The sequence below is a fragment of the Papio anubis genome, chromosome 18 (genome assembly GCF_008728515.1).
Source record: "Papio anubis isolate 15944 chromosome 18, Panubis1.0, whole genome shotgun sequence".
In the NCBI taxonomy this organism is placed as follows: domain Eukaryota; kingdom Metazoa; phylum Chordata; class Mammalia; order Primates; family Cercopithecidae; genus Papio; species Papio anubis.
In genome coordinates this window covers 47,048,528-47,065,291 of record NC_044993.1, presented here as the reverse complement: position 1 = coordinate 47,065,291, position 16,764 = coordinate 47,048,528, and the positions used below count along the sequence as shown (strand labels likewise).

General features: G+C 57.5%; 2 protein-coding genes across 13 annotated transcripts in view; both read right to left on the bottom strand.

Annotated features, from left to right (window-relative positions):
* Positions 1 to 1,724, bottom strand: part of ATP2A1 (ATPase sarcoplasmic/endoplasmic reticulum Ca2+ transporting 1) — a 28,496-nt gene extending 26,772 nt beyond the window's left edge. The window contains 3 exon segments of the mRNA XM_021931864.1: positions 28 to 110; positions 499 to 516; positions 831 to 1,724. Of these exon segments, the coding sequence (XP_021787556.1) occupies positions 28 to 110; positions 499 to 516; positions 831 to 948 (219 nt within the window). The 5' untranslated portion in view covers positions 949 to 1,724.
* Positions 1,725 to 5,501: 3,777 nt separating this feature from the next.
* Positions 5,502 to 16,551, bottom strand: SH2B1 (SH2B adaptor protein 1). 12 transcript variants are annotated; one of them, XM_009196220.4, is made up of 10 exons: positions 15,874 to 16,398; positions 12,600 to 13,621; positions 12,203 to 12,304; positions 10,659 to 10,750; positions 10,373 to 10,548; positions 7,730 to 7,933; positions 7,312 to 7,523; positions 6,955 to 7,179; positions 6,449 to 6,548; positions 5,502 to 6,271 (listed from the first exon to the last, which is right to left on the bottom strand). In XM_009196220.4, coding segments are annotated over exons 2-10 (2,052 nt in total). In that variant the 5' UTR covers positions 13,539 to 13,621; positions 15,874 to 16,398; the 3' UTR covers positions 5,502 to 6,269. The 12 variants fall into 12 exon arrangements, with proteins under 12 accessions (XP_009194484.1, XP_009194485.1, XP_003916774.1 ...); XM_009196221.4 differs by having other exon boundaries at positions 7,008 to 7,179; positions 15,874 to 16,397; XM_003916725.1 differs by lacking the exon at positions 15,874 to 16,398 and adding an exon at positions 15,692 to 15,871.
* Positions 16,552 to 16,764: the final 213 nt, after the last annotated feature.

Sequence of the window (16,764 nt, the reverse complement as noted above, 5' to 3'; positions counted from 1 at the left end):
AGCCCCCAGAGACCCTCCCACACTTACGAAGGAAATGCATGCGGCCAGGAGGAGGATCCGCACCAGGAGGTCTTCAAACTGCTCTATCACCAGCTCCCACAGGGTCTTCCCTGGGGAAGGAGGCAAGGGGAGGGCCCCGGGTTAAGGTCTAGGGGGTGAAGGTCTGGGATGGAGCCCCCTGGACTCCGGCCTGCAGTGAAGAGGCTCTAGGGTGGTGGGCAGGCAGCTTGGTGCCCAGAGAAGGACTGAGAATCTCGCCTAGAGTACAGAAACAGACTCGGCAAAGTGGGGAGCAGTTCAAGGGTTGGATGCTTCAAGGAGAAAGTGTCTGGGAGACTTCTGCCCTGGACAGGACTCTAACCTTTAGGGAGGGAGATTTGCCTTTTGGGAAGGGGTATTTGCTCAAGGAATCTAAAGAAAAGGCAGGGAGGAGGGAGTGGGATGGGGCGGGAGGGAGGGGTGGTCATCTATGAGAGTTCAGGGATTTCAGTAACTTACCTTCCTCAGCAGGGAGCTCTACCCAGGAAAAAGAAGAAAAAGACAGATTCATTTGGGGTTCAGCCTCATGCCCCCCACACCCAAGACTTTGTGGCTAAGGTAAGAGAATCAGGCCACCTTGAGGTTCATCAAGGTCATCCCATTAAAACCTCCCAAAACTCTGGATCTCGGGACTCTGTTTTCTCAGTATCCTCTTACCCCTGCGAGCATTGGACAAGGGCCCAGCTCTTCCTTAAGATACCCTGAAGGGAGAAACGCGTGCATGCGTGTGCGTGTGTTTTGGGGGTGCAGGAGGACATTAATTACCAGCCTCTCTTCCAAGGGACACTTACCATTGGGGCCGTATTTCTCCAGATTCCGCTTAACTTGGTCCGGGGTGAGGCCTGTGGTCTCACTCACCCCAAAATAGGCCAAACATTCCTCCGTGGTTTTAGCGTGAGCGGCCTCCATTGCGCTCCCTTCCTGGGGGCCGGGGCCGGTGTGTTCCTTCCAAGGGGTTCCCACTCGTGGGGGGTCTTCCTCAGTGTGTCCAACTGCCTGTCTGCCTGGGTTTCTTCTTTTTACTCTCCTGCCCCCTCCAGGTTTTTCTTCCTTCCACAAAGCTCTGACCCCCGTCCCACTTGAGCAGCCGGCCACCCCCTGGCCCCCGGCTGGTCCTTATGAGGGAGCAGGGGGGAGGCCGGGCTCCCCCCTCCTCCAGATCAGGGATTGGCTGGCTGAGACTCCAGCAGGAGGGGTCAGAAGAGAGATATTTCTGCTGACAGAGGGGGAACAGTGGGGCTGCAGCCTGAGATGTCACTCATGAGGGACGCAAAGGTAGCCCCAGCCCCAGGGAAGTGGGGTAGGGAGACTTCACTTTCTGTCATCTGCGACTGACCCCGCCCCCCCATTGCCTCGACTTCCCCAGTTGCATTGAATTTCCCATTCCAAACTCATCCCCCTAGTTCCTCCCTGAACCCTCTTCCATCCCCGGCCTCACCTGTCCCCCTTCCTGCCTCATCTGCCCGGAGCCTGTTTCCATTGCCGCAATCTCCTTCCTCCTCACCTGCTTCGCTGAAGGAGTGGCAGAGATACCCCAAGCCTTTGGGGGACTGATGAAGGGAGACATCTTTTGGGGGATAGAGGAAATGGCTCCTAGAGGGACAAGGGGAAGTGAAGAGGGGAGAGAGTCAAGGGGACAGGGCCGAAGATGGTAACCCTACCCTAGGGAGGGGTTGCCACAGCCATCAACAAGGGATTTAGTGTCCAGGCCCTGGTGAGCACTGCCTGTCTCTCCCCAAAACTGCCCCCCCTTCCCCATCGCTCTAACTCAGCCTCCGGGAACAGAGCCCTCAGGGCCGCCCCATCCTGGATAGGGAATCCCCACCCCCCCCCAAGAAAATGGGACACCAAGGCAGCCAAGTAACCCAAGAGGCTACAGAATGTGCTGATGGCAGAGGGGGAAGGGTAACTGTCTCAGGATGGGGGCAGGGGTCACCCCAAGTCGTGCACTGAGGGTCACTTCATCCCACACTGTGCTCTAATCCACGGGGTTTCCATGGCCAGCCCCAGAGGCCTGTGGTCTGTGCTGCACTCTGCCCTGCTGCATCTGCCCACAAGGGGAACAGGATCAGGCCCATGCTGTGTGTGCCGAGGAGCTAGGCAGGCCCCACAGAAAGGTGTCGGGGCCTGGGGAAGCCGGACCAAGAAGGGGTTCCAGATCAAAGGAATGGGGAAGGGTGGACTTCTGGGGACAGGTCTGGGGGAAATGAGGACAGATTAGACCTAGGGAGAGAGGGAGCAGAGACACAGAGTAACCAGGGTCAGAGGGAAGTCTGAGGAGCAGTGGGGAAGAGGGACAGCAGGGAGCCAGGTGGGCGGGGACCCCGGCGCTGGGTGCAAAGCCACAAGTTGTTGCTGAACGCTGGCCTTGGTGTCAGCTTCCTCAGAGAAGCAGCTGCTTTGAGCTGCCCCTCCCCACCCCTGCTCCAGGATGGGGGCGTCTCTTGGTTACCACCAGGGCAGCTGCTGGAGAAGTCGAGGGAGGGTACTGGGGTGCAGGAAGGGGAGGACAGGCAGGCAGAGGCTGGATGAGAGTCAGTGTGAAAGGTCGGTGAGGGGAAGGGGCCTGGTGCCCTGGGCTCAAGTCCATCCTCCATCTAGGCCTGTTTCCTGAAATGAGCAGAGGCATGTGGACTTCCTAAGTGTAGCTTCTTAAGGCTGCTTTCCATTCTGGGGCTCAAACACCGAGGCAGAGGACAGAATAGGAGACAGCAGAGCAACGAAAAGGGAGGCCTCCACTTTTGGGGAGGGGGATGGCAGCAGGGGTGGATGGAACTTGAGGGTTCAGCCTCCCAGATGCATCTCTTCTGCCTGAACTTGGGGGAGGCGCGGCCTCCCGGGTGAGTTGAGGACAAGGCGTTCCTTCCCCCCTCCTTTTCACAGTTCCAACAAACCCCTCCCCTGAAGCAGAGTCCTGCTGTGACCTGAGGGGAGTGGGGGACAGTGGGCTGAATTGAGGGTGCAGGAGGGCATTAATTAGCAGCCTCTCTTCCAAGGGACACAGCCCCCGGCACCTCCACACGGCCCGGCACCCACCATCTCTGCTGGACTCAGGCTCACACCCGCCAAGGCTTTTGGCGCTGGCCAGCGTCTCCCCACCAGCACCTGGAGGAGTGACAGGGGCTACTGTCTTACAGCAGTGGGAATGCCCAAACATGGAGAGGGGCAGACCGAGAGATGGGCAGCTTCAAGGGAGTCAAGAGCCTGAGACAGAGGGCAGGGGGCAGGCTTGGCAGCACATTCCTGCCAACAGGCCTTTAAGGTTATTCATTTCTACCTCCCCCGGCTTCCCAGAGGGGGAAATAAGCCAGGGAGGGAAAGCCATCCGCCAGGAGCTGCGGAAGGGCCACCCTCGGGGAGGCTGCGGATGTGAACTGCCATGGAGGGAGGCTGAGCCAGAGGCGCCCTTGGGGATCCCTTCCCACAGGGGTCTCCAAGCCCAGGGATGGAAAGTGATCCTCCTATCCCACCTGAGGGCTGGAGCTAAAAGCATGGGACATGGAGACAGCCTGGCCAGTCCCTGATGAGTGCAGAACTTTGGTTTAACCATCTGTAAAGAAAGGCTTAGAGCGAAAGTCTCTCAGGCCCCAACAGCCAAGACGTGCCGGTCTGAGGAGTGGGTGGGTGTCCCCGTCCCCCTCCCCTGCCCATCTTTGAAAGGCAGGTCCCTGGCAGGGCTGGGGGAGGGGAGCCTCAGAGCACCAGTTGCTGCTGGAAGATTAGGAGGGGATCAGGCCCTGCTTACCCCCGGGCGCCACAGCCTTCGCTGGTCATCTCACTAAGAACACAGCACCCGGCTCTCCAAAGCTTCCCCCACTTTCAAGGCTGGTCCTATCCCCAGTCTCCTGAGGCCAAGGTTTGGGGAGCCCCAGGAATTAGAGTAAGCAGGAGAGCCAGCAGGCTTCCCTCTGCTAGCCCCCCGCCTGAGTGGCCTGGAAACCCAGCTGTCTCCTGTCCATCTCCCGACAGGACACAAGGCCCAGAATAGCAAGGTCATGAGCGTGGGTAGGGCCTCCTGGAGGTGGGGGCTGAGGCTGAGGGGCATGAGGGTGTGGGCTCCATGCTGCCTGGGCGGGGAGTGAGGCAGGATGCTGAAAGGCAGAGCTGGACAGCGGGGAAGGGAGAGGGCCGAGCTCAGCGGGTGGGATTCTTCAGCCCCAGGCCCCTCCTTGTTGGCACCCACTGCTCCCAGAGCTGGGAAGCCCAGGGGTGCCCTCTGTTGGAGGGCACAGCCGCGGATCAGGAAGACTGATTCCAACAGCAGAGCCTGTGTTTGATGAGGTGGAGGGGTGTGCCACAATGTGGGTGGTGTTATAAACTCAAATGCCCACAAGGCCAAGCCCTCCCAGGGAGCAAAGTGAGCTGGTGGGGATGGGGCAGATGTGGAAGTGGACCTGCACTACTGGATCTTCTGATTTTCAAGAGAAGCCAGTGAATTTTTTTTTTTTTTTTTTTTTTGAGACAAGAGTCTCGCTCTGTTGCCCAGGCTGGAGTGCAGCGGTGCAATCTCCGCTCACCACAACCTCCACCTCGTGGGTTTAAGAGATTCTCCTGCCTCAGCCTCTTGAAAAGCTGGGACTATAGGTGCATGCCACCATGCCCGGCTATTTTTTTTTTTTGAGACAGTTTTGCTCTTGTTGCCCAGGTTGGAGTGCAATGGTGCCATCTCGTCTCACAGCAACCTCCGCCTCCTGGGCTCAAGCCATTCTCCTGCCTCAGCCTCCTGAGTAGCTGGTATTACAGGCGCGCACCACCATACTCGGCTAATTGTTTGTATTTTTAGTAGAGACAGGATTTCTCCATGTTGGTCAGATTGGTCTCGAACTCCTGACCTCAGGTGATCCACCCACCTCAGCCTCCCAAAGTGCTGGGATTATAGGCATGAGCCACTGCGCCCGGCCTGTGATCTGAATTTTTAATGTGAAACTCAAATGGACACCATGTCCAGGCCAAGCAAACCATGTCAGCAGATGAAACTTCATATGTCACAGATGAGGATGCTCAGGCCCAGCGTGGCTACGCCTTGCCCAGGCTAGTGAGTGGCAAAACCAGGACAGAAGCCAGTGCTCTCTGCCGTCCACCCCCCAGCTTGGCTCTGAGAAGGGGGGCATCGGGCCCCTCTGCGACTGCCACATTCGATCTCTCCCAGCACAGCCACCATGTCCCCCATCTCGCTGCCAGCTCTCTCTAGGGTAGGAAGCCATAACTCAGGAAGGGCCGCTGGAGATCCCTATGCCTGCCATTCACAGCACCGTTCCATGACAAGAACTCACAGGAGACCCCAAGAGCATCATTTAGCGCTCCACAAACAAGGCTGTCAGAGACAGGGATGGCACCGAAAGCACAGCACTGCATAGTGACAGGGACTCAGCCTGGAGCAGCCCTCTGGCCTGTGGGCACTGAGTGAGCCGCCTTCCCAACCCAACTGCCCCAGTCCCCATAGCAAACACTGGCCATAGCCATCACGATAGAACCGAGATAAACCTTTTTATTTATTTATGCTTCTCCATTTTGTTTAAAACAACAACAACAACCACCTTAATATAACTGACAGCCCTTCCCCCTCACCCTGCCTCGGGCTGGGGGTGGTTAATGGGGAAATGGCCCCCAGGGTGGGGCTGACCAGAAGAGCCCCTCAAGGAGCTCATAGAGCCCAAATCCCCTGCCCTGGGGAGGGGACCTGTAGTGTGTGATGGGAGCCTCTCTTGAGCCTCTGCTTGTACCATCGAAGATGCCCTTGGCCGACAAGGGTCAGGAAGCATGGGGGAGGAATTTCGGCCTCCTCTGTCCCTACGCAGCCCAATCTCACGAGCAGGGCTGGGGGGGCGCTTAAAAAGGGTGGAGTGGGTGGGGTTGGCTCATACGAAGGAGTACTGGTTGTTAATGGCCCTGGGGTGGCCCCCTTCCTCTCCATCACTCCCTAGTGGTGACTGCTGCAGCTGCACCATTGGGGGCACCCCCGAGTCCCCACCAGAACCAGCGCCCTGGGCCTCCGAGCCTGGGGCTATGGCCTCTTCCAATTCAACCACGGGGACCAGCTCAACCACGGGGACCAGCTCTTCCGGGACCCCTCCACCGCCCGCTTTCTCTTTCTCTTGCCTCTCTTTGGCTGCTGCGGCTGCTGCTGCCGCCACTTCTGGCGCCCTCGACGCCTCTTCTGCCCCAGGCTGTGGGGGATCTGTCCATGAAGGGGGTTCAGGGGGCTGGGGTGGGTCATGGGAGGTGTTCGGTTCTGGATAGGAATGGTAAGAAAACAGACCAATTGTGGAGGCAGGTGAGCTCCTGCCGCAGCCTCCCCTTCACTCTGCCCTCCAGGAGCGTGGCTGTCTCCCCACATCCCATCTCCTGAGCAACCCCCCATCCATGGAAGATGGATCATGGGCGGTGGTGAGAGGAGGACCACACTTACACACAGTCACTCGCTCCGAAGGGCATGAGGGTGCAGGAGGCATCGGGGTGGCATCCATCTCCCTCGCACACCCCCGCATGGCTCCCAGCCTGCTCCCGGCCTGGGGGGAGGGGCAACGTGGGGACAGATGGGACGGTGGGGCAGGGGAAAGGGAGAGATCAGACAGGGACATGAGACATTGAGGGAGGAGGGAGGGGGATCAGACCGAGTGACCCCGGGAAGGGCAGGCCCAAGGCCAGGCTGCGATGGTGGGCAAAGACGAGGCCAGGATGGGTCCAGGAGACAGACAGACAATGGAACAGAGGATCCGATGGAATGGGGATGCGCCCGCCCACCTCTCAGCTGCCGCCCCGGCTCCAGCCAGGAGCCTTCTGCCTTCCTGTGTCCTATCAGCACATTTCTTTCCCTTCCAAACCCCCAGGCACAGCAGCCTCCTCTACCCTGCTCTCCCAAGCAAAGCTTCTCCTTGTCATAGACCCCCCGCCCCATCTTTCTGGCACACACACCTCACTTCTTGGGTGCACGGGCACCTCCTCCCCTGCAGACCTGCTCTGCTCACCCTGCTGTCGCTGGGAGGATGGGACATAGCTGACAAGGACAACATCACTGGAGCCTCCTGACTCCAGAGGGATGGGGTGCACCCGGAAGTGCTCGAGCATATCGAAAATGGACTGGAACCACAGGTGCTGGACCCGGCACTGACCCTCCTCGTTCAGCGACAAACGCAGGTGCTGAGGGCGGTATGGGTGAGGTGAGGTAGGAGGCAAAGACCCTGCCAGGTACAAACCCCCTCCCCCGGCAGCACTCCGCCACCCCACCGCCAACTCTGCACAAAACAGAGCCTTTCCTGAAGGGTGGCTCACCTTGGCCTTGCCCTGGAAGTTGAAGGTGAGGACGTATTCACCCCTCCTTGTCTCACTCTGGCGCACCAGGAAGACACCGTGGGAGCCAGTGCCACCAGTCAGCACCAACTGCGCAGCCTTGAGCCGAGAGAGCATCCCGTGGAACCAAGGATACCCTGAGAGGGGCTGGTCCCCCTCACCGCCCTCTGGCTCCCCCTGGAACAGGAAGGACCCTTCAGGAAGGAGAGAGGGAGGGAAACCGGGGTGTCAGGGCAGCCTCCCCCATCCTGGGAGAAAAAAGCCTTGCCTTCCCCTCGAGGCGCCTGCTCCCCGCATGCGTCCCCAACTCCCCCGGGCCAGCTCCCTCGGGATCCCAGGAGGGGTGGTCAGGAAGGCAGGCACCCAAGCCTGGAGACATGCACACTCACACCTCTGGTACCTGTGGCTGTTTCCGGAGTGTCCAAGGGAGGGTAGGGGGCTGAGAGGGGATGAACTGTCCCTGCTGGGGGTCCCTCTTCAATGGGGATGCGGGGGGGCAACTCTGGGGGAAGCAGTTCCATCGAGTCAAAATGGGAAGCGGCAATGGAGGCAGAGCTGGGGGAGATGGATGCCGAGGGGCGGTCTGAGAGGCCCCCGTATGCCCCTGGAAAGAAAAAGGGCAAAGCTGAGAACCCAAGAAACTCCTCTTCTTAAGGACTGTCCTGGGCCCATTTCCTCATCAGTAGTCTACCCTGTGTGTAGTCGCTGGCCAAGATGCCAGACAGCTCTGTGGGTAGTGACCCCTGATGCTTTTACCAATGGCTCCCAACTGATGCTTCCTGTGCTGCTGAGGCACTGCAGAGTTATTGCAAGGAGGTCCTAAAGTCCAAATGTGTCTCTATCTTTTTCTGAATCAACAGCTGAAAGACTATTGCAGAAACGGAGAATAGAATGTCTTAAATATATACATATGTGTTTTTGTAGAGAAGGGGTCTCGCTATATAATAGCCCAGGTCAGCCCTGAGTTCCTGGACTCAAGTGATCTGCCCACCTCAGCTCTGGGATCACAGGCATGAGCCACCGTGCCCAGCTGCCCGAAATATTTTGACATTCAAAAGGAGTCCTGGGCCGGGTGCAGTGGCTCACACCTGTAATCCCAGCACTTTGGGAGGTTGAGGTGGGAGGATCACTTGAGGTTAGGAGTTTGAGAGCAGCCTAGACAACATGGTGAAACACCGTCTCTACTAAAAATACAAAAATTAGCTGGACGTGGTGTGCACACCTGTAATCCCAGCTACTTAGGAGGCTGAGGCAGGAGAATTGCTTGAACCCAAGAGGTGGAGGTTGCAGTGAGCTGAGATTGTTTCACTGCACTGCAGCCTGGGTGACAGAGCAAGTCTCTGTCTCAAAACACACACATACACACACACACACACACAGCCTGGGTGACAGAGCAAGTCTCTTGTCTCAAAACACACACACACACACACACAGAATTCTGGCTGGACACAGTGGCTCACGCCTGTAATCCCAGCCCTTTGGGAGGCCAAGGTGTAAGAATGACTTGAGCCCAGGCGTTCAAGACCAGTTTGGGCAACATGGTGAGACCCCATCTCTTACAAAAAAAAAAAAAAAAAAAAATTAGCTAGGTGTGGTGGTGGCACACGCCTATGGTACCAGCAACTTGAGCGGCTGAGGCAGGAAGATGGCTTGAGCCAGGGAGGTCAAGGCTGCAGGAAGTTGTGATGGCACCACTGCACTCCAGCCTGGGAGACAGAGCGAGACCCTATCTCAAAAACAAAAACAGTAATTTTTAAAAATAAAAAAATTTCAAAAACACACAAGCAAACAAAAAAAAAGTGTCCTTTGTTGAACTATAGGACAAAGTCCCCTAACTCTAGGAGGCATCAAAGATGCTCCTTCTATTACTCCCCCAACCCACACCAACTTGATCTTTACCTTACCTTGTATTCATGTCTCTTCCACTTTAACCAAATTATCCCATCCAATTTGTCCCCATATCCTGGGCCCTCTCCACAGGTCTCTGCTCTTGCCCTTTGCATCCCCAGGCGTGTCCTCTCCTCTCCTTGGCGTCACAGTCCCTGTCTCTCCCACCTTCCCCTGCTCTCTTCCTCCCCTGAGCTCCCAACATGCTTCCTGCTTGTGCTGCTCAGGGGACACTAAGCTTTCTACAGGGAGTGACGTGAACCCAGCTGAAAACCTCCAGAGGACAAGCAGCTCATCTCAGGCATCCTAGCTACCCCATCCTGGCCCGGGACACAGCGCAGGGCCAGGTATGCACTAGGGGCATCCTCCAAGTCTGTCCAATGGCAGGCCACAGCCTACACAAATGTCACAGGCAGGCAGTGCTCAGAACACAGGCGTGTGGTGCACAGACAGCATGGCTTGGGAGACAGGGTGGCACAGCCCGTCTTCCTCAGTGACCCTCAAGTGTCCTCTCCCTGGTCTTAGCTACTGCGATCTGATGAGATGCACGGTCCACTCTAGATCTAAGATTCCATGATTCATGTGTTCATTCACTGAATACAGCCTGTGTGCTAGGCACTATGCAGCTGGAACTCAGAACAGAGGGTCAGGAGAAAAGGCTATAGTGGAGGCCTAATCTGGAGATATGAGTTGGGACCGGGCAACACATCTTTGTGTGTGTGTGTGTGTGTGTGTGTGGGTTGGGTATACAAAAAGTACGGAGTCAAGAGAAAATGTAGCTGCCCCTGACAGACACAGAGATGCAGAGTAAGAGCAAAACAAAGATTTCTACGAAGTATTCCAGAAGCTTGGAGAAAACAACCATTATTTCCAGCTAGAGTGCTGGCCGGCAGGAAACTGACTGAAAAAGTGACAAGGCTGGATGCAGAAGGCTGGCTAAGGTTTGCTTGGGGCCTGCGTGGGGTCGCGATGATTCGAAACAGCAAACTGTGGCTGTGTTCAGGGACAAAAGGCCAACATTTGGTGGGGTTGGGGTGGGGCATCTGGAAAACAGGGATGGGGGCACAGTGGAGTCTGGAGAGGTCATGGCGCCTGACAGCAGGGGCCCCGCACGGCAGGTTCTGAGGCTCCGAGCTCTCTAAGGCTCCACCCTTACCCTGCGACAGGCGGTCATTGCTCTCGCTGGGTCCAAGCATCAGGTCCTGGCTGGGTAGACTCTCCGAGTGATTCAGGCAGGACAGCTCCAGGCTGTCTGTGTTCTCCCTTGTAAGGAATGAGGTCCCAGGGGCCAGAGGGAGGGTCATGGGGCGGGGACTGGTAGTAGGGCAGGGTCTGCAGAGACAGGGAAGATGGTGCTGGGAGGAAAGTCACCAGGTAAGAGGCGCGAGGCTGCTCCCCAACCCCACCCTATGTCCCTCAGCGACGGAAGTCAGGCTCCTCACCCTGGGCTCAGGCATTCTTGGATGTCAGACACCCAGGCCTTCACATGCTGGGCGTCCACTGTCTCCAGGATATACTCAGAGGGACCTTCCACCTACAGAGACGAGACGACACCTCAGCTGGGGCAGGGGCAGGGAGGCGGCTTAATCCACACCTAATGAGAGCAATGTATGTAGGATGTCTAAAAACAAGATGCATTCCAATTCTCTCTGGAGGCCAGGTACGGTGGCTCACACCTGTAATCCCAGCACTTTGGAGGCCCAGGAGGGCGGATCACAAGGTCAAGAGTTCGAGACCAGCCTGGCCAATATGGTGAAACCCCGGCTCTACTAAAAATACAAAAATTAGCCAGGCATGGTGGCAGGTGCCTGCAGTCCCAGCTATTCAAGAGGCTAAGACAAGAGAATCGTTTGAACCCAGGAGGCGGAGGTTGCAGTGAGCCAAGATCATGCCACTTCAACTCCAGCCTGGGCAACAGAGTGAAACACTGTCTCAAAAAAATAAAAAATAAAAATAAAATAAAATAAAATAGGCCGGGTGCGGTGGCTCATGCCTATAATCCCAGCACTTTGGGAGGCTGAGGCGGGCGGATCATGAGGTCAGGAGATCGAGACCATCCTGGCTAACATGGTAAAACCCTGTCTCTAATAAAAATACAAAAAATTAGCCGGGCATGGTGGCAGGCGCCAGTAGTCCCAGCTACTGGAGAGGCTGAGGCAGGAGAATGGCGTGAACCCGGGAGGCACAGCTTGTAGTGAGCCGAGATCGCACCACTGCACTCCAGCCTGGGCGACAGAGCGAGACTCCGTCTCAAAAATAAAAAATAAAAAAATAAAATAAAGTAAGGCCAGGCACAGTGGCTCAGGCCTGTGATCCCAACACTTTGGGAGCCCAAGGGGGTGGATCACTTGAGGCCAGTTCGAGACCAGCCTGCCCAACATGGCAAAACCCCATCTCTGCTAAACATACAAAAAAATTAGCCGGGCGTAGTGGTGCATGCCTGTAATCCCAGCTACTCAGGTGACTGAGGCATGAGAATCACTTGAACCTGGGAGGCAGAGGTTGCAGTGAGTCAAGATCGCGCCGCTGCACTCCAGCCTGGGGGGCAGAGTGAGGCTCTGTCTCAAACGTAAATAAATAATAAAATTAGCCAGGCATGGTGTCACATGCCTGTAGTCCCAGCTCCTTAGGGACTGAGGCAGGAAGATCACTTGAGCCCAGGAGTTCGAGGCTACACCAGACTACAGTGAGCTATAATCAGCCTAGGCAAAAGAGGAAGCCTAGGCTAAAGAGGGAGACCCTGTCTCTCTAAAACAACCACAACAAAAACCCCACAGTTCCCTTTGAAGTGGAGGCATTATTCTTGAGTAAGAACATTTCCCTGTCTTCCCCTATCCCAGAAAAGCTGCAGCCCCAGGGACACACTCTCAAGGCACTGGACACATATACATACCTCCTTTCAGTGACGCCACTTGCTTAAATGCGCTGAGGACTTTCTCTTTAACACACTTAAGCACTGCCGGCGGGTGGGAAGCTGAATTCCTACCTTAACCACAAACGTATTCTCCCGGTCAGGCATCTCCAGGGCTGTGGTTGTCCGGACGTCTGTGATAGAAGAGCAGGGGATGCTGAGTCGGGGCCGAGAGGCCTAGGTCAGGAGAAAGAAATAGATCCAGGTGTTTGGTTTGCAAAGACCACCCTTCCCTTCCCTCTAGACAGTCATCTTTCCTTCTACATCTTCGGGAAGTTAGACTAAAGGCAGCCACACTGCTTTCTCAGTCCTTCCCACAGCTGCTAAGAGAGCCAGGAGCCAGCTTTACAAACAAAGAGTGAGCGACGCCAGGGCCGTGGGCTGGTAAACACCAGAGCTTATCTGCAGGGCTGTGACCACTCTGAGCACTCTCTCCCTCGCTCCCAGTCACCCACCCTCCATGGGGCCTCACCTTGGGTGGTACAAAGAACTCCAGGCGACTTCCTCCTCCTCCTTCTCCTTCACTTCGAAGCAGCAGGCGACACTTCTGCCACTGAGGCTGCCCTCCTCCCCCTGAAGGAGGCCCAGCCGCCCCTCCTCCCCGGCCCACTCCGGCTGGGTCAGGGGCTGCCTCTTCAGCCCCCATGAAACTCAGCAGCTCTTCCCTCTGGACCATCCCTGCTCCATCCTTCAAGGCGCCCCCTCCCCGACTGAGTCTCAGCCTCTCAAAACGGTGAGTCCATCTTTCCCCAGGGGACGGTCCATCACTGCCCAGTCCCCTACCAATAGTCCCAGCCCCGCCAGAGGAGTTGGAGTTGCTGTTTCCACCTAAGACTGGGGGACCTGATGAGGTCTCCAGGGGCCCAGTCGAGGAGGGAGGGTCAACGGTCCCCCGCCACTGCAGGATGCCACGGACTGAGCCTCGGACGGAGCGACCCACTGAGCGCAGGGAGAAGCGCTTCTTGAGCTTCGGCTTGGAGGAGGTTGTAGAGGAGGAAGAGACTGAGGAAGGGAGGGGGCCGGCCAGGTCCTCAGATGATCGAGAAGGGCCCAGCACAGCCAGGGGCCCACCCACCCTGCAGCTCTCAAGGGACAGGTCATGTGGCGAGATCTCCGCACCAGGGCTCAGGGGAGCCAGGATGGGTGGCGACAGGGAGCCAGAGGCCCGGGCCACCTCGGCTTCAAAGTGCTGCAGGAAGAGCTCAGCAAAACGGCGGGAGAAGGCAGCCTCAGCCCCGGGCCCCGCATATTGGGGGTGGGAGGCCAGGTAGAGGCGAAAACGGCGGGCAAAGTCCAGAGCCGCAGCCCGGGCGTGGGACTCACAGAACTCCCGCCAACTAGGGGGCGGGGGTGGGGGCAGCGGGGGAGACGAGGGGGAGGCCCCGTCCTCTGGGGAAGGGGCACCATTCATGATGGGCCCCAGGAGGTGGAGAGGGGGAGCCTGCGGGGCACAAAGAGGGAGGCAGCCAGAAGACGAGGGGTGGGCGGCAGCAGCTGCGGAAGGAAGAGAGAGGCACACACGAGGGTCACTGCTGAGGGCGCACTGGGGGCTGCATCCCACCCCCAGCCAGAGACGCTCATCCCTACTTCAGACTCCACAGAGAGCCATGGGGAAGGGAGCCCAACACCTCCCTTCCCTCTCCCAGATCCTAGCACCCCGCAGGCCCCAGCCAACTGGTTCTCCAGCAGCCTGCCCCAGCCTGCCGCGTTTGTCCCCAATTTCCTTAGCTTTGGATCCAGCGGTAGAGGGCTTTGGAGCACCTTCCCCCTAAAAAAGAGAACTTTTCCAGATCACCCCTCTTCTCTACGTCGGATCCTCCAATATTCATGTCACACTTCCCATGAGCCATTTGAGAGGCTCCCTCTTGGTTATCTTACCTTTCTCTGTGAGAGGTTTCAAAGACCCCTCAAACAGATGAGGAAACCGAAGCTCAGAAAAGTTTCAGAACTCCAAGTCTACTGTTTTCCCCTCTCCACAGTCCCTGTCCCCAGGGACCAGCTGGGCCAACCTCAGCCATAGCACCTCACCGCCCTAGCTCGCAGGGGGCTAGAGGGGAGCTGGGACTCTAGACCTTAGAAAGCCTGCCTCACACATCTTAGGGTCCAGCTCTTCGAAGGGGGCCGATTCACTAAGGAGGATGGATGCATGACGGACCAAAACAGTAATTGTCTTGAAAGCTGACCCCAGAGTCCAGCACACACGCACTGCGTGAAGGAGATCTGAAATAGCTGCAGCCCACTTCTTTGGTATCCCTTCAGTATGGGGCCAGAGGCCGCAAGGACCCCAGAGGAGCAACTAGGTTGGGTCAGGTCAAGTCTTTGCTGGCCTCACATAAACAAAACATCACAGGGAGAGCTGGGGCCCTAGGATTTTTCACCTTCCTCTTCTCCCACTGGGGAGTATGCCCTAAAGGCAGGTTAGCCTTCTGGTTAAGGCCATGGACTAGAGTCAGACCAGGGCTGAAACCACCTTATGAGTGCCCAGTCCAGCCACCTTATAAGCGATGTTATCTTGAACAAATCCCACGTCCTCTCTGAGCCTCCGTTTTTGTATCTGTTAAACAGAGCTCATGATCCCTCCCCCCTCGAAATGTTGAGAGAATTACATGGAATGGGATATGTCAGCGCTGAATGCAAAGTAAGCATCCGCTAAACGACTGCCATTGTTACCATCTTCATGTGGGAGAAAAACATTATAGTTCCAGTTTTCTAAAAGAGAAATGAGAGATAGCAGGAGCCCTCTCAAGGTCTTACAACTATAAAGTGGCAGAGCTGGGTGTGGAATTTACAACCCTTGGCTCTTTTGTTAGCGCTCCTCCCCCCCACGCAATACTGGAAGGTGACAGCCCCAGGACTGGGGCCAGGACAGCCCAGGAAAGTCTTCTCAAACCCTCAGCGACCTCAGACTCCTGTTCAAACCTACAGCCAGGCTGTAAGTCGGCGAACCCTCCCCTTCCTCCTGGGCCTCGACCCTACAAGCTCAGATGGCTCCAACTGCAGGGACGACTCCAAACCAACGAGAAAGAGTCAGGAGATGCAGGAGTCATGGAGCAGGGGGGAACCCAGCCAAGAGGTGCAGACCAATCTCCAGCCAGCGGCCACCTCCGCTCACACAGGCCCACCCAACCCTCTGCACCGCAGACAGACCCAGCCCCCTTCAGGCCCGCTGACCCTGCGGCTCCTAAGCTGGTGACTCAGTTTCTCTTCTGCCAAGCAGGACTCAGACACAGTTTCCCGGTGCACCTGCTTCCTGGCTCAGTTCTGATATTTCCCGAAGGGCGGGTGATGGAGGGTGCAGGCTCCGCTCTTGGCTCGGACCCTCCGGGCCCGGTGGTCCATCCACTCCGACCCGACCCTACTCCCTGGACACCCCCCAGCCGCCCATTCTCCGGGGCCGCATCCGCCTCGGGACCAGCCCTGTCTGCTGCACTCTCCGGGGCCGAGTGCCCCTCCAGCCCCCGGCCCTCCACGCCCACCCCCACCCAGGGATCCTCTCGGGCGCCAGGGCCGGGTCGCGGAGAGGGAAGAGGCACTTGAAGAGGGGGGTTCCGGTTCCGGTCCCACCTGCATCTCGGTCCCCGCGGTTAGCTCCGGCGGCAGCGGCGACTCCCGCTCCCTGCGCCCCCACCCACTACGCGACGAGCGCCCAGCCCGGTTCCGCGCAGGCGCCAGGACCCCCTTTCCCGTCGCTGACGGAAGCGACCATAGAGAAGAGCGGCGGGAGGGAAGGGCACCTCCATACTTACTTCCGCCATTCTCCCGCTCGGCGCCGACCCCGGGAGACCGAAGACGGTGTGAATCTCGTAGGGCTTCAGTGCCTTCTCCAGTTGCACCTAAAAGCGGCCACAGACGCGGCGGGGGAAGGGCTTGGATCCCACCAGAGCGTCCTCCCGGAGGAAATTCGGGACAAAGGGACGATGTAGACCATAGAGAAGCCGCCTTAGGGGATAGAGTCCCAGGGCCCGGCTGAGGGCTAGAGTAGCCGCCGAGCACCGGAAACCAGCGAGATGATGAGGCTGTGTGAACGGCCCGCTGCAGCCTAGAGCGCCGGCCCCGCTGCGGAGGGGCACGCGGACAACGCCCCCAAGGAGCTGAGCGGGGGAAGAAGCGGCTGACCTTGGGGCGGCCCTGTGAGGAGGCGGAGCCTGAACTTAACGACCTTGGTTTATCTGAGGAGAGGCAGGCGGTCCGGGAGTTTGTATCTCTGAAACTGGAGATGAAGATGGGAGGTAGAAATAATGAGATCAGAGCGCGGTGGCTCACGCCTGTAATCCCTGCACTTTGGGAGGTCGAGGCGAGTGGATCACGAGGTCAGGAGTTCGAGACCAGCCTGGCCAACACAGTGAAACCCTGTCTCTACTAAAAATACAAAAGTTAGCCGGGCGTGGTGGCGCGCGCCTGTAGTCCCAGCCCCTCGGGAGGCCGAGGCAGGAGAATAGCTTGAACCCGGGAGGCAGAGATTGCGGTGAGCCGAAATGGCGCCAGGGCACTCCAGCCCGGCAACAGAGCTAGACTCCCTATCAAAAAAAAAAAGAAAAGAAAAAAGAATTAATGAGGTCAGGGCCGGGCGCGGTGATCACTTGAGGTCAGGAGTTTGAGACCAGCCTGACCAACATGGTGAAACCCCCGTCTGTACT